General features: G+C 50.5%; 9 protein-coding genes and 2 non-coding genes across 11 annotated transcripts; 5 read left to right on the forward strand and 6 right to left on the reverse strand.

Moving 5' to 3' along the window:
- Window positions 1-406: 406 nt before the first annotated feature.
- Window positions 407-1,591, forward strand: BKA67DRAFT_561637 (uncharacterized protein). Its single transcript, XM_046102538.1, has one exon. It carries the CDS (start codon window positions 775-777, stop codon window positions 1,414-1,416), a length of 642 nt encoding a protein of 213 aa, XP_045959994.1. The 5' UTR covers window positions 407-774; the 3' UTR covers window positions 1,417-1,591.
- BKA67DRAFT_561639 (uncharacterized protein) lies at window positions 1,592-2,890 on the reverse strand. The gene is made up of 2 exons (XM_046102539.1): window positions 2,269-2,890; window positions 1,592-2,203 (listed from the first exon to the last, which is right to left on the reverse strand). Exons 1-2 carry the CDS (start codon window positions 2,608-2,610, stop codon window positions 1,958-1,960), a joined length of 588 nt encoding a protein of 195 aa, XP_045959995.1. The 5' UTR covers window positions 2,611-2,890; the 3' UTR covers window positions 1,592-1,957.
- Window positions 2,891-4,608: 1,718 nt separating this feature from the next.
- BKA67DRAFT_657653 (uncharacterized protein) lies at window positions 4,609-5,328 on the reverse strand (the record flags this gene model as incomplete). The annotated part of the gene is made up of 1 exon (XM_046107150.1): window positions 4,609-5,328. The coding sequence occupies one exon, from the start codon at window positions 5,326-5,328 to the stop codon at window positions 4,609-4,611; it is 720 nt and encodes a 239-aa protein (XP_045959996.1).
- Window positions 5,329-6,012: 684 nt separating this feature from the next.
- Window positions 6,013-7,774, forward strand: BKA67DRAFT_561645 (endoplasmic reticulum vesicle transporter-domain-containing protein). Its single transcript, XM_046102540.1, has 3 exons — window positions 6,013-6,452; window positions 6,539-7,117; window positions 7,177-7,774. The coding sequence occupies exons 1-3, from the start codon at window positions 6,341-6,343 to the stop codon at window positions 7,644-7,646; spliced, it is 1,161 nt and encodes a 386-aa protein (XP_045959997.1). The 5' UTR covers window positions 6,013-6,340; the 3' UTR covers window positions 7,647-7,774.
- An 856-nt stretch (window positions 7,775-8,630) lies between these two features.
- Window positions 8,631-8,702, forward strand: BKA67DRAFT_t77. Its single transcript has one exon. It is a non-coding gene; the product is annotated as a tRNA-Thr (tRNA).
- Window positions 8,703-9,763: 1,061 nt separating this feature from the next.
- On the reverse strand, window positions 9,764-12,686 carry BKA67DRAFT_516366 (uncharacterized protein; the record flags this gene model as incomplete). Its single annotated transcript, XM_046097806.1, has 3 exons — window positions 9,764-11,962; window positions 12,179-12,418; window positions 12,564-12,686. 3 exons carry the CDS (start codon window positions 12,684-12,686, stop codon window positions 9,764-9,766), a joined length of 2,562 nt encoding a protein of 853 aa, XP_045959998.1.
- Window positions 12,687-14,557: 1,871 nt separating this feature from the next.
- BKA67DRAFT_534651 (uncharacterized protein) lies at window positions 14,558-16,045 on the reverse strand (the record flags this gene model as incomplete). The annotated part of the gene is made up of 5 exons (XM_046099892.1): window positions 14,558-14,728; window positions 14,859-15,024; window positions 15,162-15,381; window positions 15,478-15,617; window positions 15,918-16,045. The coding sequence occupies 5 exons, from the start codon at window positions 16,043-16,045 to the stop codon at window positions 14,558-14,560; spliced, it is 825 nt and encodes a 274-aa protein (XP_045959999.1).
- A 933-nt stretch (window positions 16,046-16,978) lies between these two features.
- BKA67DRAFT_534652 (CASC3/Barentsz eIF4AIII binding-domain-containing protein) lies at window positions 16,979-19,143 on the forward strand (the record flags this gene model as incomplete). The annotated part of the gene is made up of 2 exons (XM_046099893.1): window positions 16,979-17,649; window positions 17,700-19,143. 2 exons carry the CDS (start codon window positions 16,979-16,981, stop codon window positions 19,141-19,143), a joined length of 2,115 nt encoding a protein of 704 aa, XP_045960000.1.
- Window positions 19,144-21,380: 2,237 nt separating this feature from the next.
- On the forward strand, window positions 21,381-22,788 carry BKA67DRAFT_591960 (eukaryotic aspartyl protease; the record flags this gene model as incomplete). Its single annotated transcript, XM_046104783.1, has 2 exons — window positions 21,381-21,697; window positions 21,759-22,788. The coding sequence occupies 2 exons, from the start codon at window positions 21,381-21,383 to the stop codon at window positions 22,786-22,788; spliced, it is 1,347 nt and encodes a 448-aa protein (XP_045960001.1).
- A 1,918-nt stretch (window positions 22,789-24,706) lies between these two features.
- Window positions 24,707-24,805, reverse strand: BKA67DRAFT_t84. The gene has a single exon. It is a non-coding gene; the product is annotated as a tRNA-Tyr (tRNA).
- Window positions 24,806-25,113: 308 nt separating this feature from the next.
- Window positions 25,114-26,904, reverse strand: BKA67DRAFT_622034 (FAD/NAD(P)-binding domain-containing protein). Its single transcript, XM_046105490.1, has 2 exons — window positions 26,553-26,904; window positions 25,114-26,502 (listed from the first exon to the last, which is right to left on the reverse strand). Exons 1-2 carry the CDS (start codon window positions 26,766-26,768, stop codon window positions 25,381-25,383), a joined length of 1,338 nt encoding a protein of 445 aa, XP_045960002.1. The 5' UTR covers window positions 26,769-26,904; the 3' UTR covers window positions 25,114-25,380.
- Between the last annotated feature and the right edge of the window lie 442 nt (window positions 26,905-27,346).

Genomic DNA, 27,346 nt, shown 5'->3' on the forward strand with positions numbered 1-27,346 from the left:
GACTGCGCCATCTTGAATCTCACCATGCCATCGCTAGACCGAGTCCTATTCACTCATTTACAGTTGTCTCGCATTCGGACCTATCGATTCCGTAAGAAATACACATGCTGCCTAATGACGTTGTCACTAAATTTGAGCTGCGGTCACTATGATAGTTGGGACTCTCTGAATATAATAGTGGAGCATCGCGGATTGAAGCCAGAATGGGTTTAACTCCTCCGTCACCAAAGAGGTCGCATTCGCTTCGTCCTCAGAGCAGAGCGTAATCCTTAAAAACATCGCCGCGAACTATAGTACATGCCATGTTCTAAAACTCACTATGTTGCTAAGGCTTAGTGAAGTCCGTTGAATTTGACTACCGGCGGAGAACTGACCGCCACCAAGCATGGTACGAATAGGACATAGTGAACTGATCACTAAATTAGCAGGTTTAAAGCGCCCCTTTGTAAGAGGGCCTGATTAATTGTCCAAAACATTTATAATGTCGGAACTACGGAGTAAAAAACAGCTTCGTCGGGACATCTAAGATCATTTCATTGCCTGTCAACAGTAGAAAGCAGCTATCAGAATTTAGCTTGTCTTTCGTGTTTGTTGACCTCTTACTGAATTAGCACCTAGTCTAGCATGAATGCAATCTCACAAGGGGCTTATCGTCTGCGGCACAGCAGTACATGAAATCGACGGGGAATTTTTCTGACAAGACCAGCTCCTCCTGGCCAAATCAAGTACTGATTGTCAAGTTATTGCCGAGTTTCGACCTTGGTAGCCGCAAGAATGGTCCATCACCAAGTCTTTTTCTCCCTGCTCTCCGCCGCCCTTGTCTCAGCACAATCCACCAGCATCGTCTCCCTTTTTCTTGGATCCTCTGTGGCCGGCGTCTCCACCGGCGCAACGGGCTATGTTGTCGACGCCAGCCCCACCGCCACGACCTATGTTCTCGACTGCGTGAAAGCGTTGTGCGTCGGCTCCAAGCGCGCCGAGTACGCGCGCGTCACCGCCGCCCCCGGAGTCCAGGAATACAACAAAGACAACGACGGGACGGCCGTCCACCAGGAATGTAGCTTCGTCGGTTCGACGGAGGCGACGTGCGTCGAGACAACAACCGTCACTGGTGAAGCCATGTATATTGCGACTGTGACATACGTGCCTGCGTCTCGGGTCCCGAGCCATCGGGGACAGGAGAACATTTTTACCTACCCGGGACTGCAGGCCGTCTTGATTACTTCTGCGGCGACAACGGCAACAGCAACAACGACGCCATCAACGACAGCCTCAACGACTGGTGATTCAACCACTGCTACTTCTCAGTCGAGCAGCGGGACAGGAAACGCGACGAATGACGCTGCGTCTTCAACAGGAGCTGGGAAATTCGTGTACGGTGTCGCAGCCTTAGCTGCGCTAGCCATGGGAGTGTAGTTGGCTGCATCTTACGAGTGACTTCTAAATGAGTTAGAGTTAGTTCGAAATAGGGTGTGACTTGCATGAGCGGTGATGTACAAATAATGAATAGACATCAGTGATTTCTGTTAGATAAAGATAGGGCATATCCCAATCATTGTCAAGCATGAAGTAGTCAGAATAAAAAGTCAGATCACACAATTTTGCTGGCATTTACGTTGTTCCTTACCAGGGCTTTCTGAATAATATTATGGGGTAATATGCTACACAAGTCACTGCACTCACTTCGGTTGAGTGGTGGTTATCTCTCCCAATGGCACCGCTTGTCCTTCTTCGGGCCGCGCAGAGTAAGGTGGCGGCACTGTCTTCACACTCCTTTCATCAGCTTCCCCTGATTGTGCCCAGTCGCTGCTGGGTAATGGTTCAGATCTGGTCGCTGGTGGTCTAGCTCTTGGCCTAGCACAGCAACAATCAACACAACCCCAAATGGCCATCAGGGGCCTACAAATCCTGCACGAGATCAGCTCCCTTAGTCTTCCACGCAATGCCTGTGCGCCACCTACAGAGCAGCAGTGGTCACCACTAGCGTTCGATGGTCTGCCTGTCGCCAAGGCCTAGGATAATCACTGGGTGCATCTCTCAGACGATAGTCGCTGAACAGGATGAAGACGATAGATGGCCCCAAAAGGCAGGCGACAATAATGTCTTCACAGACCAAGCAGCCAGGGTGAACGCGCTTGATCTTTCGTGTGGAGTCTAGGAGGCTGACCACCTCAATTCCGTCAACAATCAAAGCAACGATGGCCTAGATATATGTCTGGTGAGCGCTATGATTCAAGACACATGGCCGCTATTTCGGCTGTGACGTACCGCAGCATAGGACATGCCATAGGTCTTGTGGTCACCGTCCCAGTTGACAGTTTCGTAAATGCAACTCGCCAGCAAGATGACAGACAGCGTGATGGCGATTATGCGAAACGTAAGGATTACGAAGCCAGCGAACTGGGGTGCTCGAGGGCGCGCCATGTTGGTCAGGAAGAGCTGCGAATTGCGTGGGAAAAGCTGGGAGATCGTGGTTACTGACATTCTTGGGGGCGCGAAATGCGTCTTTTTATTTTGCCTTCTTCGCCTTTTCTTGGCGACGAGTGTTTGCTCTTGGCGATAAGTGTCTTGCTCTTGGCGATGAGGGTTGGCTGTGCCGTAGAGTGACATGATTCTTGATGACAGCGAGCAAGTGCCGAAAAATGGGGCACGATACGGACCTATATTTGTCGCTCACATTTGTACTAGTATACGTACACTTACTGGATTTCGTCTTCATGATCGTCTTCGATCTGATTGATTTGCCATGCTCGAGGAGGAAAACAATTCTGTAAACCGTTGTAACATAACTCAGCCGTGTCCCTCTTGGCCTGCCTATGCAGTCTGAACCAATCGCGAATGTCCAAAAAGTTGGGAAACCACCTGACGATTGGACGAGTACCGTGATAGGATGCAATCGGAACATGCCAAGGTTCTGTGGATCAACGCACCTGGCGGTTACTGGAAGACCGTCTTCAGTGCACGGATGATATAGCACTCCAAAACGCGGAATGGTGTTAGTCTGGAGTTTTTTTTTCTTCTTTGCGGACTATGAATACAGAGCAGATCCGTTCGTTGGCATTGGATCCTGGATGTCACAAACGACATGACAAAAATTATGATGTTTTTACTAATTACCGATTCCGAGGTTGTCGATAAACTCAAATTTAAGCTCGACAGTGAACTGATAGATGAGATCGACGAAAACTACATCGAGTCGGCCATGGCCTCAGTAAGGGACTTGGTTCCTAGGACGTTACACCTCTTCATCTATCGATCACAGCGGATCCGTTTACAGCAAATAGCGTTCTAACGTCCTTTAATGAATCATTGTAAAACAATATTCTTGCTAGGGCTTGTCTGTATTATTTAGGTATCCCAAACTTGTGGAATGATGGGCAGTACCGCGGAAACGGCTTGTTAACTTAGAATGGAGCTTTCGGAACTATGCCGTGGATTCTTAGAATAAATATGACAAATGTGACGGTTCCAATTGTACCGTAACATTCAAGCTTACAATCTCATTTCTCTCCTCAGCGAATAAGTGGGAGGTTTGGAGAAGATATTACGATGCTACGCAATCCCAGTCAACGACATTACAATACCCAGTCAATATTACATCGGCCAGTAAGTAAGTTATTTAATGCTTCACTTGTTGGATTCCAAGAAGTAGTCCTGGGGCTAATTGACCATGTCGGTCACGACGCGAGTGGAATTGATGAGCCTGGCCGGACGGCGCTTCTTGCTACCGTACATGGCGGATGAGATGTCGCAGTACAGTACTTATTAGGAAGGAATGCAGACGTCAACGAATCTAGTAGCAAATGATGTACGCCGCTGTACTTAGCTTCTGGCAATGGACATGGTGGAAGTATTGATTGGGGACGGAGCTGACGTGACTGCTCCATGTAATGGATAGTCCGGAACAGGGCCACAAGCGGCAACAGATGCAGCCCATCTGGAAATCTTACGAAGTTTAGCAAAACAGTATCACGACATGTAAAACTCCGCCAAGATAGACAATCTACAATGAAAGTCCTGTTTTCGTAGGATCTCGAAGCCGCAAGAGTAGGAACATTAGGTCGGAAAATATTGCGCAAGAGACCCAAACGCTTCAAGAGCATTATCGAACTACTTGGAAGCTATGAGTTCTTAAAAACTGTGATCATTACTATCAGATACAGTTTATTTACCCGATCTTCATTATCCTGGTGTTGCCGTAAACCGCTTCGAATATCTATAGCATGCAACACCATTCCGTTCTGTAATAATGCCACGCTCACATCCGTTTCCGTCCTATTGCATTTCTCTACCGTTTCAGCGTCAACTCAAGAATTCTGTCTTCAAGTAAGGCTCCAGATAAAATGTGAGCAGGTGGGTCCATACCGGCCTACGAGCCGAGTTGTTCGCAGATTGCGGTTCTGCGGCGTATCTGCAGTGTATCACGATTAGCATGCAAGCTGGGTGTGCTCGTCCCTCCTGCAGAATCGGGTGCATGCTTCTTTCAATATATAAGTACCCCCATATCTGAGCAAGTCTTGTGGTATAGTGCGGCGTTGGTAAAAGTCAAGGAACGTTTCCTACTGTGGGCGAATCCGACTACGGCCATAAGCAACCATTCCATATAACTCAGGCGCGAGGCGCACATGAACGCCGTGTGGTTGGTTCCAGACCAGATGTCATGTATACAGGCGCCGAGAGTTGGTGGAGTGCCAAATGGGCGATTTTCTTTTTGTCGGCATCCGCACCTGTGGAAAAATCAGGCGAGGGCCACTCTTTAGCCTTGCCCGTGTGAGGTTCCCAAGACTGTGGCATGCATAAACTCCGGACATTCGTCCCACAAACGAAAATATCCCGTTGGGGGTTCAGGAACAGCGTGCCGCTTGTCTTGAAGAATACCGCGGCGGCTCCTATGTATACCCGTGCCGCCTTCTTGATATTTCCGACATATGCATAAGTGTATGACTGGAGGTCGCCGAGGGAAGGGCTGTCACATGGACTTTCCAAACAAGCCAAGTCAAGCCTGGGCTTGGGAACGGCGTAGAGGGCGAGACTCAAGGTATAAAACTTCAGGGCTTCACATCGGCTTTCCGAGTTGACTGTCAGAAATGGTGAGACGAGGCCCTTGTGTGGAAGGACTTGACATTTATTTTCATCAAGGAGTGGCACCAGGCGGCATGCTGATTCCTTATGCAGAGCATATATCCATATTACCATGCGAAGCTCGGCAGGAAGATCAGGGAATTGAGGGAAACCAGGGGCATATACCGTGTCTGATTCCGGAGTCGTCAGAGTAGAGACAGTGTCGATGACAGCTTGCTCATGGACGGAAGCGTGGTGTCGGGACATGTTGTGAGATTTCGTTCCTAGAAAATCAGTAGGGAAGAACATATCCAAGAATATTAGTTCGTCTTCATCTTCTAGATGATGTATTCAGTAGGGTGGTGTTGGAACACGCAATGTTTCTAGGTATCTTGGTATTCTGCTTGGGTGGAATGATTGGTAAAAAATGGTACGTGGTTGCGGATTGGTGGGCAAAGTTGAAGATCAGTGCGGGAGATTTATGCTGCAACAAACTTCTCATTCATGCTTAAAATTTACGATTCCGACGTCGACCCTGTCACGATCATGGCCATTGTTGTCTGTGGTGGCAGATATCATCGAGGCGTGACCGGCAAGCAGTATCGGTTTATCAACATGGTGTGTGCATTCGCCGACTCACGGCTGTCATGTCCATCCTGATGACAGGATAAGTGTATTGGCCGCGATCATTGCATGACTGCTGCCAAGATATGTTATCATTTTTGCTCGTGATGGGATACTGCTGCGGTGTTGCATGACCAGCAGCACACGAATAGAATAACCCGTCCCCACTTGGCCGCGTCGAGGTCCCTCCCCCCCCATTCAACCGCTATCCGGGAGTTAGCAGCCAATCAGATACTCCCAATCCGGACCCTGAACCAGGGGGATGCGCACGCTGATTTGGCCGTTGGTTGCAAGCTGTCCTCTATGCTAACCTTAGCAAAAAGTCGAGTTTACTTTCTTGTTGCAAGTCCTGGCCAATTCGAGAGATCTGACCTACCGAAGAGCCGCCTCGTACACGCAGGATATGGTTTAACATAGGGATCCATTCGACCACAACCGGACGTCGCATTGCTTTTTTTTCTTCTCCGCATCACCGCCGACGAGAAGGGCCGCATAGCGAATTCACTTCCATCGCTTTCAATGCGGTAGCTGGCCACGCGGCTTATCTGCTCGGGAGCCCCCAGTGCCATTGGGAAGCTGAGGTTGGCCAACAGCCTCCACCAACATTCTCACCACAAGCGTCGACCGCTCCCCGTTTGCTGCACACACGTCCGTCATGATGAACGGATACGACGAGAAGCGCGCCTTCAACGGCTACGAAGAGAAGCACACCTTCGACGACGACGACTCGGAACCTAGCAGCTTCGTCAAGGCCTTTGACGCCTTCCGTAAGACCCACCCCCCTCTTGCCCCCCGCGAGGCGGCTGTCGCATTCGCATTCTCACGCACTTGCTGACCTGCCTTGCTCTTGCAGCTAAATCGAAGCCCCAATATGTTGAGCATACCTCTGGAGGCGGGAAATGGACAGTTGCTATGATGCTCGTCTCCCTCATCCTCATCTGGTCCGAGATAGGGAACTGGTGGGCCGGCACCGAAAACCACACCTTTGCCGTCGAAAAGGGCGTCGGCCATAACATGCAGATCAACCTGGACATTGTCATGCGCATGAAGTGCAAGGACGTGCACGTCAACGTACAAGACGCCGCCGGCGACCGTATCCTCGCCGCCTCCAAGTTGCAGGAAGACTCCACGAACTGGTCGCAATGGGTCGACGCCAAGGGCGTACACAAGCTGGGCACAGACTCCCACGGAAAGGTCATCACTGGTGCCGGGTTTCACGAGGAGGGATTCGGCGAGGAGCACGTCCACGACATTGTTGCCCTGGGCAAGAAGAAGCCGAAATGGAGCAAGACGCCGAGGATGTGGGGGCGCGCCGGTGGTGACAGTTGCCGCATCTACGGCAGCCTCGACCTGAACAAGGTCCAGGGCGATTTCCACATCACTGCCAGAGGGCATGGCTACTCCGAGTTTGGTGAACATCTGGATCACAGCGGTATGTCCACACATGATTCTGGTCCATCGAGGGCTCACAGGCCGCTAACTTGATTCTAGCCTTCAACTTTTCTCACATCATCAACGAGTTCTCCTTCGGTCCCTTTTACCCATCGCTCATCAACCCGCTCGATCGGACTGTGAACTTGGCGGCCGGCAACTTCCACAAGTTCCAATACTTCATGTCTGTCGTGCCAACTGTCTACACAGTTGGCCACTCGCATTCCGCATCGAAAACAATCTTCACCAACCAATACGCCGTGACGGAGCAAAGTCACGAGGTCAGTGAGCGCATGGTCCCCGGCATCTTCTTCAAGTACGACATTGAGCCCATACTGCTGACTGTCGAGGAGAGCCGCGACGGCTACCTTATCTTTCTGATCAAGGTTGTCAACATCCTGTCTGGTGTTCTTGTTGCTGGACACTGGGGCTTTACGATAAGCGATTGGGTCAGGGAGGTTATCGGTCGTCGGAGAAAACAGCATAGCATGGGTGTGATCGGCAACGAGAAGGGCGGATACCATGACTGAGAAGTTAGAGGGTCCACAAGATAAAGTAGTCATCAGCGGTTTCCTTGATCATTGACGATTTCTGGGTCATTGGGAGTTGAGGTTTGCATGTGCTATATAAAGTGTTACAATATTGTTTTTTTTTAAAATCATTCTTATACATGTCGGCCGTGATATAGAGGAATCTAACTCAACCGTAAGAGACTATTTTTGTCAGGTGGTGTATCAGGAATATTAACCAAATCCACGAAAGCACGCCGGGAGAAGCACAACAGACCGAGTTGATACTGTCGAATCTAGACCGACACACCCCAAACCAAAGCAAAAACCTACGTATATACTATAGTCAAACGACCTGCTTTACAGGTAATCATGCCACGAAATTTCAATACATTCATCATTACCTACGTGATGGAGGGACCGGGCCTACCATGTCGTCTGGCCGTAAGGTGCTTATTGAAAAGGGTCTTTTCACCATTCAGATGAAGTATGTGCTCTGCCTCGAGACTATATAGCATACCCTCGGGGCAAAATAGTCGGTGCGGGAAAACCGGGCCAGCACAAGTGTACGAAGCAGACGGAAACCATGCTGGAGACGGGCGCTTCCAAAAGCACGGCAACTGCTTGCACGGCCAGGGACGGAGTATACAGAACAGTGGGTTTACTTACGGCGCCGGCGCCCGCACAGCGGGCGCCGCGCCAGTCGCCTCCTTCCTCGTTACTAAGCGAGGCGCTCTGCCGACGAGCTACGCGGGACCGTTGGCTGGTGTCGGAACGGAGGTCTAAATGCCAAAGAGTCTTGCTTCCATCACTGTGGCACGTTATCATGTCTTGGAGATTTGCGCCTACGAGCACAAGCGACTAGGGAGGTCAACTCCCTTACACAAGCCTGGAGACGGGCCCTGCCAGCACCACCCTAGCCATGACTTCTCGTGTCCAACCGCGCTGGTGACGACAGGAGTATATTCAGCGTTGAAACGACCGTTCGCCAACAGCAGCCAACGGGCCTGCTTAGCTCATCGGTAGAGCGCCTCACTAGTAATGAGGAGGTAACTGGTTCAACTCCAGTAGTAGGCAATAAACATCCTGCGAGGTGGATGCATCGAAGGACTTCGCTTTTTGCCATTTCCTTCTAAATTTTGCATGTGGAAAATGCTTGCACATTACATTACATGTTATGTAGCTCCTACTACCGTGGTTCAGTTTCTTGTTACCAATGGTGCATTGCCGAAGAAAGCAAAGCATCAGACCGACCGACACGGTGTAAGTCAATTAACAACTTCACAGATTCTTACTAAGAACGATAACGAAGGGATGTTAAGAATAAAATGTTCTTCTAAGAATAACTTTATTATAGGAATGATCCTGTGTGTAGCGAAGAAGACCAGATATGGAGAATATATTCGAAACAGTTTGAGAGAGACTAATAGGAAGAACTATTTTCAAGAATTATAGGGTTTCCGAGAACCATTAGGATAATGGACATTGATAACAAACCTCAAAATAGTCGCTGGTGCAAGCCGTAGTACTAGACATATTGCTGAGGATTCCACACCGCTTTTGATCACTGGAGGCAGGATGGGAGCAGTGAGGCCTGCCTATGGTGATCACACGATATATTCGAATGGAACCTTTCATGGGGTGACTTCTGGCCGTTTGTTCGATAGCCACATTTGACTGCGACCGTCTGGTCCAATGCGAGCTGGGGGAAAAGTTACAAGGACTGTGCAAAATGATGGTGCAGATAAACCAGAACGGTGGCCAATTGAGTTTCGGCAACACATCACCAATCCAATGTTGGCAACGCATTACGAGCATTTTATTTACAAACCAAATCATGAATTCAGTTACCTGAACTACCTTACAACGCAGCCGATAGTACCCGTTACAAATCAATCTGAGGGCGTTTCGTCGAGGGAGCGAATCAGGAAGGCATCGTGTCGGAGACTTGGTGGCCTCAACGGCCGGGATGCAACCCGAATTACAGGAAAAGAAGAAAAGAAAAACTCCCATCACTCCGCAAGCAGAAGAAATAGGAACAAATAATAACACACATCGCAAGATATTTGCTGTTGACCAGCACTCCAATCTCAAAGACGAAGTGTTACCGAAAATGCAGTCATCCAGGATAGAAGTCCCTACTTCTTGGAGACGATTTTCTGTTGGTCGAAAAGATACTCCTCATCAGATGCATCGAGGATGTCGTACTCCTCGTCTGTCATGAAACCACCATCAGACTCGGCCCAGTCATCATCTTCGGCGCAGTCTTCATACTCTTCGTCGTCGGCACGAGTCGAAAGAGCCAAGGTGTCGGTCTCGGTGGCAACCTCAAACTCACTCTCATCCTTGGGAACCAAAACGCTGGCAGAGGGAGATTCGTGATCAAGCTTAGGAATGATCATTCTGGATCTGGCCATTTCAGGAACCTCAGTGTCGAGAAGAGATTGCTCCTCCTCGACCTCCTTAATCGGGGCCTCGACTGTGACATCGCACCACAGCTTGTGGCCAAATTTGACACCGTCACAACTGGTGAGACGCCAGTACGAGATGACCTTGCCCTCACGGTCAGGTGTCCTCATCAGCACAGTGAAAGGGAACTCCTGACCGGGCTGCAGCTGGTTGTAGCAGATAGTGGATTCAGAGGCAGAGATCAGCTCCCGAACCCCGGTAGGACGAGTGGGATCAACGGCACCCATGTAGTCACCGCCGACAAACTTGACAGAGCAGCCAGCAGGCCAGGCGGCCTTGCCTTCGTTACGCAGAACCCAAGTCTGCTCAAAAGTGTGATTAGGGGGCATGGCAGTACCATCTTCAATGGTATCACGCTTGAAGACGGCGATTAAATCCGGCTCAGAAACGGCCTCTTCCGTCTTCTCCACAGTAACGGTTTGTTCAGGCTCGATGACGTCCTTCTCGACGACCTTCTCGACTACCTTCTCAATGATTGGCTCAACAGGAGCCTCAGTTGGCTTCACATCGATGACTGTTTGCACAGGATTCACGGCGATGTTCTCGCTAGGCGAAGGGACAGTCTCGGTAGAGCGATTGCTGGTGTGTCGTGAGGGAACCACGGACATCTGGCGGTCTCCCATGGGCGGGAGACGCTCTCCGTCCTGGTGTTCACCAGTAGTGGTTACGCTGACATGACGCACAGCAGTCCTGAACTTGATCAAGGGGTGCGTCTTGTTGTGGGTATTAGCAGGGCTAGCTTCGCAACCAGCGCAAAAGTCGGTGTCGTGGCACACGGCACACTTATAACGGACGCCAACAATGTACCTCGAGCCAGTGCGGGAAGAGGTGCAAAGGGGACCGTCACAGCAGATGCCGTTGTGGATTGATCGGGACATGACGCGAGCGGGTTCTGCGAGAGGCTCAAAGATGGGAGCGAACCTGTGGTTCGGGTGGATAAATCCGGCGTTCTGGGCGCAATCGGAGCAGTAATCCCAGTCAGGGCAGTCCAGGCACTTGTGGCGAATGCCACGGATGTAGTGGTTGCATCCGTCGCAGATCGCATTGTGGCGGACATTACGGCCGGCGTTCAATCGTGCCATGATAGATGCATCGAACATAGTACCGTTGACTGCAGGAGCAAAACTGTGCTTGGGGTGGTGGCCATGTTGATCCTTGTTGAAGCAGGCCTTGCACAAATCGAAGTCATCACAGACGTTGCAATGCAGAAACTCCTTTTCGGGGAACTCCTGAACACAGCTGTTACAGGTGCGAGCCATGAACAGGGGGGCTGCCCATGGGCTAAGCTCGCCTGCGTTAGATCTCACGACGGGCTCAATAGGGCGGATGGGGAGGTTGAGCCGGGGCTGAAGACAAGCGCTTGCCGGCTCTTGGGCAGGCTTGTCCTGAGAAGTGCGATTTATCTTGGGTGCAACATGGGTGGTACTGTAAGTGATTTGACCATCCGCAATAGTTCGCTTGATCAACCAGTGCTGGTCATTGTAACAAGAGATACCTTGGTTGACGCAGTCCTGGCAAAGATCGAAGTCCCCGTCATCACATGCAGAGCAGTGGAAATGGGCGTCGGGCACTGCTCGGTCACAGCTGTTGCAGCAGACGGTGAAAGGCCGTCGGAGGCGGCTGGCCAAGGCTGGGCATTCCGGGATTACAGGCTGTTCGCTGGTTGTGGTCGGGACCTGTGCTTGTTCTTCGCTTTCTTTGGGCTCGGCGGAGGCCATGCTCGAAAGGTAACGACAGAGAATGTCCGACGGAAGAGCGCTGGCAGTCTGCGAGAACTGGTATTGGCGGGAATCAACTGGGAGCGACTTGTCCAGTGATGCGGACTGCTCGACTAGGGCTTCTGTGACGACGGGCTCCGCCTCAGCGGCCTGAGCAAGGAAGTCAATGACCTCGTTTCCACCAATATCACGTCGCAAGTGAATTCGGGGCATTCCGCGAGTGCGCCATTCCTTGAGGAATTCAGGGAACTCCTCAGCAGACTGAGGTGCACTGATGGTAGATGCAGATGCGGACTCGGCAGGAGTGGAAGTGGGAGCCTCGGGAGCGGGAGACTCCTCCTTGACGATAGGCGCGTCTGGGTTCACATCATTCGTCTCCAGTTCGTCCTCCACGGTAACAGGTTTAGGACGGGCGACGTCTTCAAGTTGAGGTGGTACAACGACTGAAACTCGCAACTTCAGCTTCTGCTTTGCCTTAGCAGCACGGAAGAGCTGCTTATAGATGGATGGGTTCGCGGAATCGAGGACAACATAGGCAGCCGCAGAATCAGAGTATCGCTCAACGACAGTCTTGACTCCATGGGCAATGTGTAGAAAACCTCGAAGCTGTGAATATCAAGTCAGTATCCATCCATGTGCCACGAAAATGGGAGGAGATGACGTCTGAAGCAGTGGCCATCGAATGCCATTTGTTTTGAGATGAGATAATAATACAGGCGTGAGAGGATGTGTTAGGCAAACTGTCACTCACCTTGTCCTCGAGAGTAGCTACTCCAAGTTCACGTAGGGGCAGCTTGAAGCGGCGAGTGGCGCCGTCAAAGTTGATCTTCAGAGCGATCGGAGTGTCGGGAGTGGCAGCCGACGACGACGCCATGATGCGGGTAGGGATACTTTGATAGGTAGTCAGTACGCAGTGGGTCTAGACTGATGATGATGCATGCACGTGTGGTTGATGTCAGAAAGTGTGGGTGATCAGGTGGAAGAGGCCCGCGATGGAAGGAACAAAAGATGAACGTAGGGAAAGAAGAAGAAGTAAAGTCAATGGATGCAATGAGTCGAGGATGTGATCGAGGCTGTCTAAGCATCAAGGTAGCAGTAGCGGTGGCGGTATCCGTAGCGGTAGCGGTAGCAGTCGCTGTAGCAATAGCTGCAGCAGTAGCAGTAGCAGTAGGGGTAGCTGTAGGGGTAGGACCAAACCAACTGACGGCTTGTCAAGTCAGGTGGGTCGTCATTGCTGCTGCAGGCGGTGAAATGGGGATGCAGTACGGAGTAGGAGTAGGAGTAGGTGATGAGAGCTTATCGCAAACCCACTCTCATTCTGGGGGAAGGACTCGGGGCTCGGGGCTCGGGTTCGCTGCGACAAACTCACCAAGATAAGATGTGGACTGAGGATTTGATGGTGTCTTGTCAGATGGTCCACGAGCAGGCGTCGGGGTGTAGGGAAGAAGTCAAGTTCCTACGGGCGCTGCAATGGTGATTGACGAGTGAGAGTTAAAGTTGAGAAAGGGAGGGGGAAAGGAGCAGCCAGCGGTCACAACCTCGATCAAGTTCCAGGACTTGTCACGTTTTGGTTTTGGTTTTGGTCCGAAGCTTCCTCAGGATGGAAGAGCAGGGCGAGACGGACATGTACGTACCTTTATGTACAGAGTATATGCGCCTCCATGCAGGCAGACGTTTGAACCTCGCAATTGAACCCTGGCTGGAGCACGAGCACGAGCTTGCACAAGCTCACGGCCACCCAGCCAGTCAGTGGCGGGTGGGACCAACAGTGAGACGGCGAAGCGGGGCAATTGCGTTACCTTGGATTAGTTCGGCGTTAAGGCTCTATCACCCAGCTGAGGCCTCGGGCTATCAACAGGGCATCCACCACTAACATGCCCGTCAAAGTCCACTAACCTAGCAGCTGCCCTTAGAAAGCGAAAGCTCAGTAATCAACTTCTGGTCTACGTAGGCCTCATTCTGACCTCGACTCATAATAATGGCCACCATGGCAAAGAAGACGATAGAACGTATTTCTGTTCGTTTCCTTCGTCTTCGAAATCAACCACTGATCTTAGCAAGCACATGCATGGTGCCCGACCTGGAATTCCATGTTTATTCAACCATGTACTATGCTTGGCACAATGACAGTGCACCGAGGGGGAGGGAGTAAAGGTTGTTTTAGTTGCCTGAACAAGCGGTTCTGGTTTACACATTCCAATGCTCAGTATGATTTGGTCTCTCGGCTGCTGGACAACACTAGCTAGCTAGGTTAATGAGTTTGTCCCTGACAATCCGGGCGTCTAATTATTAAACAACTCTAGGTCTGCCATGACAGCCCTTGACGTTACGCATTAGCTGGCAACGCGATCCCCAGAGTCGGGGGTTATCTGAAAGTAATTGCCTGTTCAACTCAACTCCTAAGCTAAGCACTGATGCCGCGCATGTACGAGCGAATAGAGCTCGGAGTGGTTCACGGCCACTGTTGGACTCATCTTCACTGTCTGATGTCTGTCAAGCAGGTCCTATGGTTGAGGGTCTTCCACAGCTAGGTTTGCTACCACGTATTAGAAATGGGAAATGACAGCCGAAGCCTCGTGTAACAAACACTGTACTCCATGGTTGCCAAGATTCCTGCAAGCCCCTCATGCCATATGAGATCATCAAGCGTGTTTGCGGGTCGAAAGATCTCAATGATCATAACCTCAAAGCTTCATTGACTACTGAACATCTGAACGGAACCCGGGTATCAGAATAGCTATAACACTACGTGGGAATAAAGACATAGTCTGCAGGGCTGCAAATAGCCGTGTCGTCTCCGGGTTTAGGCTCTGCTGCTATACCAGTGGTCCTTGGAATGTAGTTTGCTATAACTCGGACAGTGAACTTTGGGGGGCGTCTTCCCGCGGCTCCACTCGGAAAATGATGCATTGGGAGCTTGCAATGGTAGATAAGCTTGCGCGTGTTCAGCGTGGATGGCAGAAATGCCCGTTGTACATAGATGGTTATACTTTTTACTGCCAATACATATAAACAAAATTGCGCTTGTGCTTTTTTTCAAGCTTACGCAATGTTCATACAGAGCGAAATGTCTAGAGGTGAAAGATAGTGGACTGAAAGCATCTATAGCGATTACGACCACGAAAGTCATACGACCGTAAACTCGTACCAAACCGTGTATGAGAATGCGGGGGATTGTGGCCGGCGATTTGCCTCCACGCTTCCCCGGATTGCTAAAGGCGATTAAGAACGGTCTAAAACTCGCTAGGTTAGTCTAGTGCCGAGATGCGAGCTGGTGTGGGCATGATAAGAGGAAAGCCATACATCATCTGTACTTGATAATGGAACATCATCCTTCCTAGGCACTCACTTTCTAATGATGGCCGTGTTTTTGATTCCATTGCGGTTTGCGTATAGGTCACCAGTCACAATGCTCTGCTTTGCGTTGGATTGACTTGGAGCTAGAGAAACCACACAAGCATAACAGTTCTTCGAGGACGAATAGTTGGCTGTCAGGATGCTCACGGGCACATATTCGACGGCACCGGTACAAACACAAAGGGCATTGTAGGCGGGGGCCAGATTAAATGCTGTCTTCAGGAAGTCAAGTCAAGTCATGTCGCGAAGTGTCGACGATTCATTGTCGTTGAAACGCGACGTGCTCCGCCTGTCCAAGTATCACAGACCTCTAGCGCATGTGCCGCCATTGGCTTTGTTTTGATTCAACGTTTGCATGCCTGATGCAATGCTTTGCATCGGTGGTAGTAGAATCAATGCGCGTCCGTGGCAGCGATCGGTTCCGCCAGACTGCTCAATGTCGACACAACTGCCCGTTTAAGCCAGTGCCAGCGAGGACCATGAATTTTCGGGGACATGGCCTCCCCCATGAATATAGACAATGGTAAGATCTTTGTTTTTGTTTATTGATTTTGGAAATGTTTCTTTTACTTTTCTCATGGTAGCAACCAAAGCGCACTGAAGGACGCTTTGCTGGACCAATGACAAGTCAGCGCAAGACACCCTTGATAGGAAAGCTTCGACTCGTCAGGGATCTGGCCAACGTGGTGGACAAATGACGGGTACATAATGGGTTCGCCGACCAGGCTGTAGGATGTTACCTACACACAGTACAGTCGGCATGCGGAGTGAGGAGCGATCTGGGACTTGGGGCAAAAGCGGGCACTCTCTTGGCATTCTCATTTTGGTTTTGGCTCCCTGGCTCTGGCTTCTACCCAAAGGCCCGAGGCAGCTCATAACTAGCTGGAGCTTTTCGTTTTACGGGGTCTCACTGGTATGCACACACACTGGAGCACAGTATGGATGCTGCCCATATGTGCTGGGAAGGACTAGCCTGAAGTCGCCCAGTTTTGCCCGGTGGCCAGTGGCGCGGCTGCGATTTACACTTCGCGTCCGTTGCATGCAGCGCAGTATCCGTAATTAATCACAGCGCAGTGCGGGATTGAGTGACAGCTGGAGCTTTTGGCTGCTGGCTCACTTACATACAGCACCTGCACCCTTTTTCTTTCGCATCTCCCATTCAGTCATTTCGATTCTGGACCGGGCCTAAAGTTGTTTGACTCCGCTTCCGCCTGATGATTTTCAACCCTTCTGAACTTGACTCCAGCTTCAGATCATCAGATCCATCTCCCCCCCATCACCTAATACAGCCAGCCTGCCGCATACAACTCCTGTCGGCAAGGGTCCAGCTTGTTATAATCGAGCCCGGAGATATTTCTAAAAAGTTGTCCTGGTTTTTGTTTTTTTACTGCCCAGAGCGAAAGCGAAACCCCCTCCCCTGCTTTGCTACGGTAGTTGGGGCCATAATTCAGTCTGTTCTTCTCTTTTCTAATTTTTCGGTAATTGAGATTGCTTGAGTTGAGACTCCTCCCTCTGCTATCCTTCCCTTCCCTCATATAGCTCAGTCGCCGCGGGCGGTCGAACGCCTCCAGCCGTCTTATCTGCCTATCGAGGCCCTCTGGACACTCAGTCACCCGGCATCCCGCAGAAACAATACTCACTCTGCATGAACTCCCTCTCTTCATCCATTACCACGCACCGCGTGCAGAAGCACCATCATCTGACTGTAACTGCCCGACACCGCGACATCAGATCTCCTCTGCCCGCATTTGGCTTGCTCGGGCTCGACATCACAACATCGGTTGCCTAAAGTCTCACAAGGAAGGAGTCATGGCCGCTCCCCGTCGTAGAAAGATCGTCTCCCGCCGCAGGGCTGATGACGAGGGCGAAGAAGACTACGACATCGATGATGACTCCCTGACCGAAGGCTCGCTGGCATCCGACGATCATGACCTGGCCGACGATAGTGACACTAGCAACGTCGACGAAACGTCACCGACATCCCAAGCCGCGCGAAAGTCACACACTCGGGCTGCCAATGGCCATGCAAAGACCAAGGCAAAGTCAAAGGCATCCAAGACCAATGGCAGCTCTGCCGCTCAGTCAGAACCCAAATCAACCAACCCAGGTCAGAGTACTGTTTCGGACACGGAGTTCATGCTGAATGGGCTATCCATCTCAGACAAGGCCGAGCCAGTTCAGGAGCTGAGCTTCGAAGGTGGGAACGAGGCACAATCACCGTCAAAGGCACCTCCTGTGGTCGTGAGCTCGAGCTCCGCAGCCATGGACCAGCCGCAAGATGCTCCTCACGATCGACGAAGAAGAGAACATGATGAATATAGACGGAAGCGAGATGAGGACCCGGCCTTCGTGCCGAATCGAGGGGCTTTCTTTATGCACGATCACAGACACGCCGGTCCATCTGCCAATGGCTTTCGCCCTTTTGGAAGAGGTGCTCGCGGTCGAGGTCGTGGTATTGGAGGTCCCTTTGCGCCTGCAAGGTATGTCAAGCATTCGAGCTCATCTGCGACTTCTGCTAACGTATCTATAGTGATCGTCAACTCTACACGCCTGCAGACCCGATAGTTAGTAACCCATGGGCTCACGATATGCACGAGGCTGTTGCAGAACCTGTCCGTCCGGTGCGGCAATCCATGCACAATACACAGGCCCCCATGGACAACGGTCCTCCCAACGGTGATGGCTATATTCCCACCTGTGATATGAGCGCCACCCCCATCAACAGGACGCTATCTACCGAAAAGCACATTGGCAACGTCCAAGTGCGAGTTTACATACCGAATCTGAAACAGCCGATTGTATTTTCAGCAATGCCTGTCAGGCAATACACAAAGCTCCCCGACCACCGCCCACCCTTACGCCGTGACAAGCCAGTGCGTATCTCACTTCCCAACTTTCCACCTCGCTACATTTTTCCGGCTACCGATCGTTCGTTCATCTTCATCCCGCGCGCCCTACGTCCAAACAACCAACAGCGCTTGCGTGGCAAGCCCAGGTCGGGATTCGGCTCTGTCGGTGGCTTTTCAAGGAGAACGAGTGTCTATGGTGGGAGCTACTACAATGGCAGCCAATACTCACCTAGTGTTGCGCCCAGTCGGCGTTCGTCCATCGCCCCGGATATGGGAAGAGACTGCATTGTGTCGCCAACTGGCTCGACAATATCACGACCACCCATGCCACCGATGGTGATGGATCCTTCGCGGCCTGTGGTTAGACTGCCCCCAAGAGCAGAGCAGTATATGCCAGTCGGTGATGGTAGCTTCGCACAGTTTGCGCCGGCAGTCGGTCAAACCACTATCAGCGAGCTGCCTCAGCCACAGACGTACCCACTGCCTGAGAAGCCAATTCAGGAGAACCAGCAAGCTCATATTCCCATGTACCAGCCTCGACCACAGAAGACTGTATCGCTCGAGAACATCGAATTGCCGACAATGCAACAGAATTCACAGTCCTACCAACAAGCATTCCACCATCAGGTGCCTGTGCAGGTGTCTAATGGCTTGGGCCATGATTCTCATACGCGCCACCCCTCGTACCCTCGACACACCACAGGCACTCCGTTGTCCCAGATCCCAGAACGGGCGATCCATGCGCAACCGTTCCACCCGACACACTACTCACAGCCCGGGTTCTACCCGCCTTATCAGGCCATGCAACCGCCAAACTATTATTATCCCTCTGCAGCCCCTTATTCAGCAGCAGCACCTACTTTTGTTCCCGGAACTCAACCGCCCCAGGGCCCGGTTGATCCCTCGCAAGCAGGATCTGGCTCTAACCTCGTTGCGCAAGAGGTCAATGGCATGGTTTATTATTACGATGCATCACAGCTACCACAAATGCCCAACTACCCTGCACCCTATCCGACAGCTCAGGGCTACCCCGCAAGCAATGCGGCAATGAACATGAATGGAATGGTCACGCCTAGTCAAGATGGCTTCTACTACTCACAACCAGGTGCTGTGTTCTATCCCTAGTAAAGAGATGTTCGGCCATGTTGGTGTTATGCAAAGGCACGAGTTTTATGCTTGTTCGCTTACTTGCGATGTCCTATCTCCCTATCAACTTGTCCTCGCAGTCTTGGAGACTCACAAATAAAATACGGCAGGACTCAATACCTATCGCTTGCTATCCCAAATCTCCTGGCTCAGCTCTTGCGCAAGGCTTCTGGATTACCGTGAGCCCGTCGTGCCTTGCTGAATGATTCGGGCTAGGCCATTGCACAGGCGTTGAGAGGAGTCTTGCTTATAACTGTTTTTCAGTCATAATTGGGGGAGCGCTGGTGCGACTATCGTCGTATATTTCGTTGCGGAGAAGTTATTGGACAGTTTTAAGTGGTGCAGTGGGTGGACTTATCATCGATTTGCATGCGCGCAGAAGGGGGTGAAGCAGTATTGAAGTATTAGACGAGATCGGAAGTGGCTGGCCAGCTGGGCATAGTTTTGGGCGAAATAGGCAACCTCATATATCAACCTTCCGAGCTCATCACTACTTATCATCGCGTTATCGTGCCGTTCCCCATTATGCTGATTGGCATTGGCCAGCACATAAATCAACTGTGCTTGCCTGCGTGCATGAATGATTTTGCTCTAGACCGTATTTCTGGTGGGTCCTTCTTCATGCCTATACCGCTGGGATGGACATGGTCTGCGTACAGCAGTCCATCAACAGCACACTGCCAACCCAAGAGGTCGTGCTGTATGTTTGTGTTACGTTGACCGGGCAGGCGAGCGTCGTTGCTATGACGCCATGGCAACCCATTTGTACATCTTATCGTGAACCACTTCTCGGGTTCTGGGAACTTTCCGTCAACTCAACCACAGTAGACGTACCGGTCTGAAATACGACGCAAACAGGGCCGTTGCGCATTTTCAATCCCCAAACTTGGCACAGCTTGAAGCACCCAATGACGTTCAGTCACAGGCCCGATTGGGCAAGCAGGGGTTTCGGAAACAAACTCCAGATCAGAGACACGCAACACGATTGCGGCATAGGCTCATGTGCCAAGGCGACGTCACACATATCTATGTCAGGCACTGTTCTCCTTATCGGGACCTGTGATTCTGAAGTCAACGCAGATCTTGATTCCCCCATGGCTAGCTGATAGGCAGTAGCCGCTTGCCGGTGCTTTTTTTGGTCGAAAGTCCAACCAGTTCCAGCTTCATGCATAGCGCTTCCCGCCCCACTGCCAAATGCTAAGGTTGATCAGTGATTCTTCCTCCAACTACCGGCAATCGTTGATATCCACTACAGACCCCCAATCGTCAATAGATCCCCTGTCTTCAGGTCCCGGTATGCGGCAAGTGGGAGACCTCCTCCCTGCTGTCTGCGTGATTATCAACAAACTATTGGCTGGCTGTCGCATTTCTCTAGATCTGTTTGAGGCCAGATGACGAAACTTGAACCAAGCAAGCGCTGGGGACCTCGTACTATTTGTATGCGCATCTGTCGTCATTCCCGCTCTTAGAACCGTGAATCCCACACGGCCCGCTTTGCATGTGGTCAGTCTATGTGATCAAGTAAAACACCATTGTGTTGAATGATAGCTGGCTCAAACTCACTCAGGTTACACATTCGAGCATATTTGTGGCACATGGTAATGGTCTTGTGAGGCTTGTCTGTCTTGCAGTACACAAAACTCTCTCGTTCTTGATCAACATACGAACAAGACTTGGCTTCAAACTTTGTGGTCCCCCACAGATGTATACTAACGCCTTTAGCTCTTGGCAATCAAATTGAAAGTACGCTTTCGTCGCCTACACAGCCCAGTGGCATCCATGATCATCAACCTAGTTTTAAGTTATTTGACTTATCATATGGCTTGACGAGTTGTCAAGTGGCCACCAATGTACCGGTTTCTGGCAGCCTTGTTGCAGGTCCTATCATGCTTGCCACTTCTTCGAAACAGGTTCATCATGGGTCGACTACACGAACAGGTTGTCATACCCTGGTTGTGGGACATGGTGCCTTCCTACACTGCCGTTATGCGCAGCGTGGACCAGGCTGGTACCTTGTACTCCAGCAGCAGTTTATGGTCTTGAAAAGGACGCCTGTCGCCCTTCTTGGCACATCTCTTGTTCTTCAGTCCTCTCGATACCCAAGCCACCACCTATCTGTACACCGCTTCCATACCATTTCTTAGCCTTCTACTCTAGAAGACACTATCTCCCAACCCAATACTTGACCCAAAACTTCCCCACCGAAACCCACCATAATGGAGCCCATCTTTTCCGCTCAGAACAAGATTCGCCAGAATCTTGGACTGAAGAAGGTCAAGGCGATCCGCAACACCAACTACAAAGCTTCAGGCACCAAGTCTTACGTCTACCTTCTCAACCGTTTTGGTTTTCAGCCCACACAACCTGGGCCATATGTTCATCACAAAAAGGTTGTTCAGAGGGGTCTTGCTCCGGAAGGTTTCAAGAAGCCTGTTGGTGGCCGTCTCCGCCATGAACGCGTCCTCGTCAAGAAGATAGGCGATGGCGACCAGATTGGGGATGTGACGGCCGAAGACCAGCAGAACGACTCCATGTAAGTGGACACAGTTCCTTTCTTCACATCACAGAGTAGATGAACGCTTATGCCGTGATAGGTACTTATGCGAAGTTCAAATCGGCACACCAGCTCAGACAGTCAAGCTAGATTTTGATACCGGCTCGGCTGATCTCTGGGTCTTTTCCACTGAGCAGAGCAAGTCAACCCAGAAGGGACACGAAGTTTTCGACCCTACCAAATCCTCGACCTGGAAGGAGCTCTCAGGAAAGGCATGGAAGATCTCTTACGGTGACGGATCCAGCGCATCTGGTGATGTTGGTACCGATACCGTGTCCATTGGTGGCCTGAAAGTTGAAAACCAGGCCGTTGAGCTGGCAAAGACCATGTCGGCGCAGTTCTCTCAAGGTACCGGCGATGGTCTTCTTGGATTAGCTTTTGGCACAATCAACACCGTCACATCTGGTGGCCAGTCCGACCCTCAACCTACTCCTGTTGAGAATATGATCACCCAGCAGGATATCCCAAAGGCAGCCGAACTCTTCACCTCTGCGTTCTATAGTGAACGTGACCAGAAAAACGAGTCGTTTTACACTTTCGGCTACATCGATCAAGACCTCGTTGCTGCGTCTGGCGAGGAAATTCACTGGACAGATATCGATAATTCGCAAGGCTTCTGGCAATTCTCTTCTGCATCATACTCTGTCAACGGCAAGTCAACAACCTTGAGTGGCAACACCGCCATTGCCGACACAGGCACCACGCTCGCTCTGGTCTCGGATGATGTTTGCACTGCTCTCTACAAGCAGATCAAGGGCGCCAAATACGATGATCAACAGCAGGGATGGACCTTCCCGTCCAACCTCAAGGCCGATGATCTTCCAGATTTCAGTGTCGCTGTTGGCGACAAGGAGTTTGTCATTCAGAAGGAGGATCTCGCCTTTGCACCAGTCGATGAGAACACTTGGTATGGTGGCGTCCAGAGCCGAGGTGATCTTGGCTTTGACATCCTTGGTGACAGCTTCTTGAAGAGCATCTATGCCATCTGGGACCAGGGCAACAAGCGCTTTGGTGTTGTACCCAAAATTGAGAAGACCCAGAACTTGACACCTCCTACTACATCGTCGTAGGTACTGGCCGTTCACAAGATGATGCTATGATTGACGATTGCTTATTATGCGTGCTCGTCTGGAATCTATAGCTGTACACACTGAAAGTTAGAAATCTTAATACATGAGGGTATCGAAACTATAACACAAATAATTTCTTTGCCTAGTGCTTCACTCCCTGATATTTATGTATAACATGTTATGAGCATGAGAGGCTTAACAAATAGGGACTAGTGAAAGTAGAATATGACGATATCAAAATATCTCCCCCCACAGCTTCGTGGCCCAGCTCGAAGTAATATTCTGGAAGTTACTACCATTGTTTTACGGGTTGCGTGTGATGTAGATAGGGCTACTCTGTTCCATCTCTCTGCACTTATTTAAATCACCAACGCATCTCAAACAAGCAGCATTAGGGGAGAGAGGTAAGCACACGAGTCTGAATTAAAATAGTATTTCAGGTAAACAACACTTATAATCACTACCAATTGTTTTGCAAAAGAATTACACTAGTCACCTCTACTACAAGTCATGTTACTGTGTATTACGGTCGTCAACCAAGTCCTATTACTAGCGGCTCGTCCTACCATTCAGAAGAGCCTTTCTGCCCTCGCGATCTTCAAGACAACTGATAGTGACTTTCTTGAAGATCGGCAGTGATGCCCCCTAGGTTATTTTCAATTGGCAGCTTCCCGGATATCCCCCGCTGGTCGAGAGCTTCAGCGTCCTGCAGCTGAAGAACGAGGGTATCAATCACCTTCACTACGATCACGACCATCTCGTATACCGCATGATCTAGGGGAGAGGTCTATATCACGATACCCACGCCAAGCGTCCACGCGCTGCTGAGCCCGCCTCGAGCACTCGATTACTACAGTGCGACCGAGAGACACGTTGCCTAGGCCAAGTTGCTTGGCTAACTGCTCCACGTGCTTTGGTTGAGTTGAGGCGACGAGGGTGGGTCTTTCGTATGTCGTGATACATCTGAATATTGTGGTCGCATATGAGTGGCTCGTGGCTAAGCGCTAACAAGTTCGACTTTTGCCGAGTGCCCAGAGGCATAACACCAGATGAAGGCGCCATCATTCTGGACGTGTTGGTCGAGGAGCTTTACGATCGCTCTGTTGGATTCCACCGGAGCAAAAGCGTGGTTGTAAGGCTCGTCAATGGAAATCCGGACGATAACTGGGTAGCTTTCTACTGGTTTCGCCAACCGTTGGACTTGCTTGATGTGGTCCAAACCGGTTGGTAGAAGGATGCCAGGCAAGTGGAGATGAGGTAGGGTGGACAGGCCGTTCGCTCGTCGTGTATACATCAGCCTAGTATCGAGCATGAGAGATGCAAATGCATTCTTCACTCGGTATCTTGCTTGGTCATCATATCTAGTACATAACACTTAGTACACATATCTTCCATCCTAAGATGGAATAATATAGCTTGATATGAAATAATTGTAATTACATACGTAACTTTAACTTGAATGCTTATGTTTCAATTGATAGCACAACAGACTGGCTTTGAGAAATACTTATTCTTATGGGTACCATAGTTGCACCTGTTAGTTTACTTATTAAACATGATCAAATGAGCACTTTGTCTTGGTGATTCGTGAATGAGCGGCAGGGTTGAATGTGTCCCGTATCATAATTTGTGCTCGATACTAAACTGCACTACAATTGACATGGCGAGGAAAGGCACTACTGACATAGTAATGAGTTTATAACACATATTACCATGTATTGGTTCATTAGTTCAACAACTACGATAATCACGTCCGGGTTTGTTCAAATGTCCACAGACTATCTGATAACGCAAGAGACGTTAGTTACCCCACAATACCAAAAAGGGATTGAGGGCCTATCTATTGGCCCTATGACCCCCATACCACAAAACGACAAACCGGCAAAAATACTACGAAAAAGTTACCATAGAGGTAATTTCCCTCGAGCCGGATTTGAACCGGCGACCTGTGGATATTCTGATATGATTCAGGAGTAGCAATTACAGTCCATCGCTCTGCCAACTGAGCTATCAAGGGGTATGCATTTCCGCACAGAGGCTTGTAACTTCTGGCTGGATGAAACACTATGCATGTATTACTACCTATAAAATACAAGTACAAGTCAGATTGCGGGATGCACCTAGTTCCCATCGAATTTTTGAGGGATTTGCTTAATTAAAATTCAGTATTATGTTGGTTCTTGTCGTGTACATGGAAAAATGTTCATGCGGGTTACGTAGTGGTATAGTTGCATTTGGGACCTATTATCAAAGGGGGGTGTGTAGAATTTTAGTGAGGCCATCGTGGTTCGCAGAATATTGCGTGCATGCAGAATTAATGAGTGACCCGCTCGTAATCATCGTGCATTTCGAAAAAAAAAACCCCCCGGTCGGTCACGCATGTACGTAATCAAGCACTACATTGTATTTATGTCATGCCATAACCGCAGCGAAAAAGTGCACATCGTTCTGACTCGATGTGAACCTTCGAATTCCAAGTTACAGCTCTACGAAAACAGTTATATGAGTTGAGACCACAATTATAAACTTGCAATGCTTATTGTATTCCCGCTGACATTCTAAGTACTGGTACAATATCGAAGACAAGGTATATTACGAAGAAACCTCAGGAGTGCTCGGCTTCGACCAAGCCTTAGGTCCGAACCAGGTACCCTTGATGAAGCTGTTCCAATACACAAAGGGGAAGAAGTCCTTCTTCAAGTGGTAGAATGCCCGTCTCGGCTTCTCCTGGCCGCCGAACACAGCCGAGAACGTCTCCTTGGGCACACCGCCATACTTGAACTCACACAGCATGAGCTCGTTGTGGCCGGTCAGGAGCGGGCAGCTGGCATAGCCGTCGTACGCAGCCTTGCCCTGACGGCCGTTGATGGCCGCAATCAGGTTGTTGACCAACACAGGTGCCTGAGACGAAATGGCGGCAGCCGTCTTACTGTTAGGCAGGCTGGACGCGTCGCCGATGGAGAAGACGTTGGAGAACTTGTTGTGCTGCGTCGTGGCCTTGTCAACATCGACCCAGCCTGCGGCGTCGGCAAGCGGCGACTTCGCGACCCAGTCCCATGGCTTCTGCGGCGGCACGGCGTGCAGAAACTTGTACTCGCGCTGGACTTCCTTGCCCTCTGCCGCGAGGTTCTTGAAGGTGGCAACCTTGTTCTTGGCGTCGACGCTGACGAGATTGTGCTGGAACAACCCCTCGACGCCGCGCTCCCTGCGCAGATCCTCCAGCGCCTGGGAGTACTTGGGCACAGCGAACATGGAGGCGCCGCCGGTGGCGAATGTGGGAGAGATCTTCTCGCGGACACCATCGTTCTTCCATTGGCTCAGAGCCATCCATAAGATTTTCTGCGGTGCGCCGGCGCACTTGATGATGCCTGCGGGTTGAGTGAAAATGGCCTCGCCCTCCTTGAAGCCCTTGATGTTCTGCCATACCTGCTCGACCGTCTTATCGGAATAGATGGACGAGACGAGGCTGGTAGGATCTTGCAGCGCATCTTGTAGACCAGAGATGCCCGCGAAGTTGGTCTCTAGGCCAGGAGCCACTACCAGGTAATCGTACGTGATATCTACACCATCTGTGGTTTTGACAGTGTTATTCTCAGGGTCAAATCCCGACACACGAAGAGGATAGTGTTGCGTTCCTGCCGGAATGACAGCATCCATAGGCTTAGACATCCCCGACAGAGGCTTCAGACCGGAGCCAACAAGTGTCCATCCAGCCTGATCTCGATTAGTATAGCTCATTCAGATTGATCTGAGTAGAAACATACCTGATAGTGGTGAGCTGCAGCAGGATCCAAGATGGCAATGTCAGTCTTCTCAGATCCCCTTGCACGCTTCAGCTGTGCAGCGACTGTGACACCTGCGGTACCACCACCCACGACGAGGACCTGGTGGTGCGCTCTTGCTGGTATCGAGGTGGCATAGCCCCTAATGGAAGAGGCAGCAGCCAAGTGGCTGGCCTTGCTGAGTGCTGAACCACGCATTGCGATCGCTCCAAATTCGAATAAATAAATAATAACCGGGTATCGGGCGGAATGAGCCGGTATCTACCAAGTCACCTCCTTAAATGCAACTTCAGGGAATGCGAGATGAAAGACATGGATCTTTGTTCTACCGGTGGCATGGTACGTTATTTGAGAGGATTTCCAATTTTGGTGGGGCTGTTTCGGCGCTAAGAATGACGTGATTACTATATCGTGCTAAGTTCGTACTTTGACCGCAACAACTCCATAGTATTTACATCATGTCACTGGTCATTTATGTATCAATATGGTGTACAAATGTCAAGTCCGGGTTGCTGGCGTCTTAAGTATCAGCTATGGTCTACAGTGCATTTTGGTCATGCTCCTCTTAACATCTGGCTTTGTACTGACTGATGCGAGATTTTTATAAGCAATGAATGGTCGCCCAACACATATGGCAACAAATATAGCAGTCTAGGTACGCTTGGTCCTACAACGTGCTTGCTTGAAACTTGGTGATACCACAGCTACTTCTTCCATCAATTAACCCCCTAGTCCTTAACTCCCGCAACAAGTTCAGCCTGCTTATGATCATGCAG

Source organism: Truncatella angustata (genome assembly GCF_020726525.1).
Source record: "Truncatella angustata strain MPI-SDFR-AT-0073 chromosome Unknown BKA67scaffold_3, whole genome shotgun sequence".
Lineage (NCBI taxonomy): Eukaryota > Fungi > Ascomycota > Sordariomycetes > Amphisphaeriales > Sporocadaceae > Truncatella > Truncatella angustata.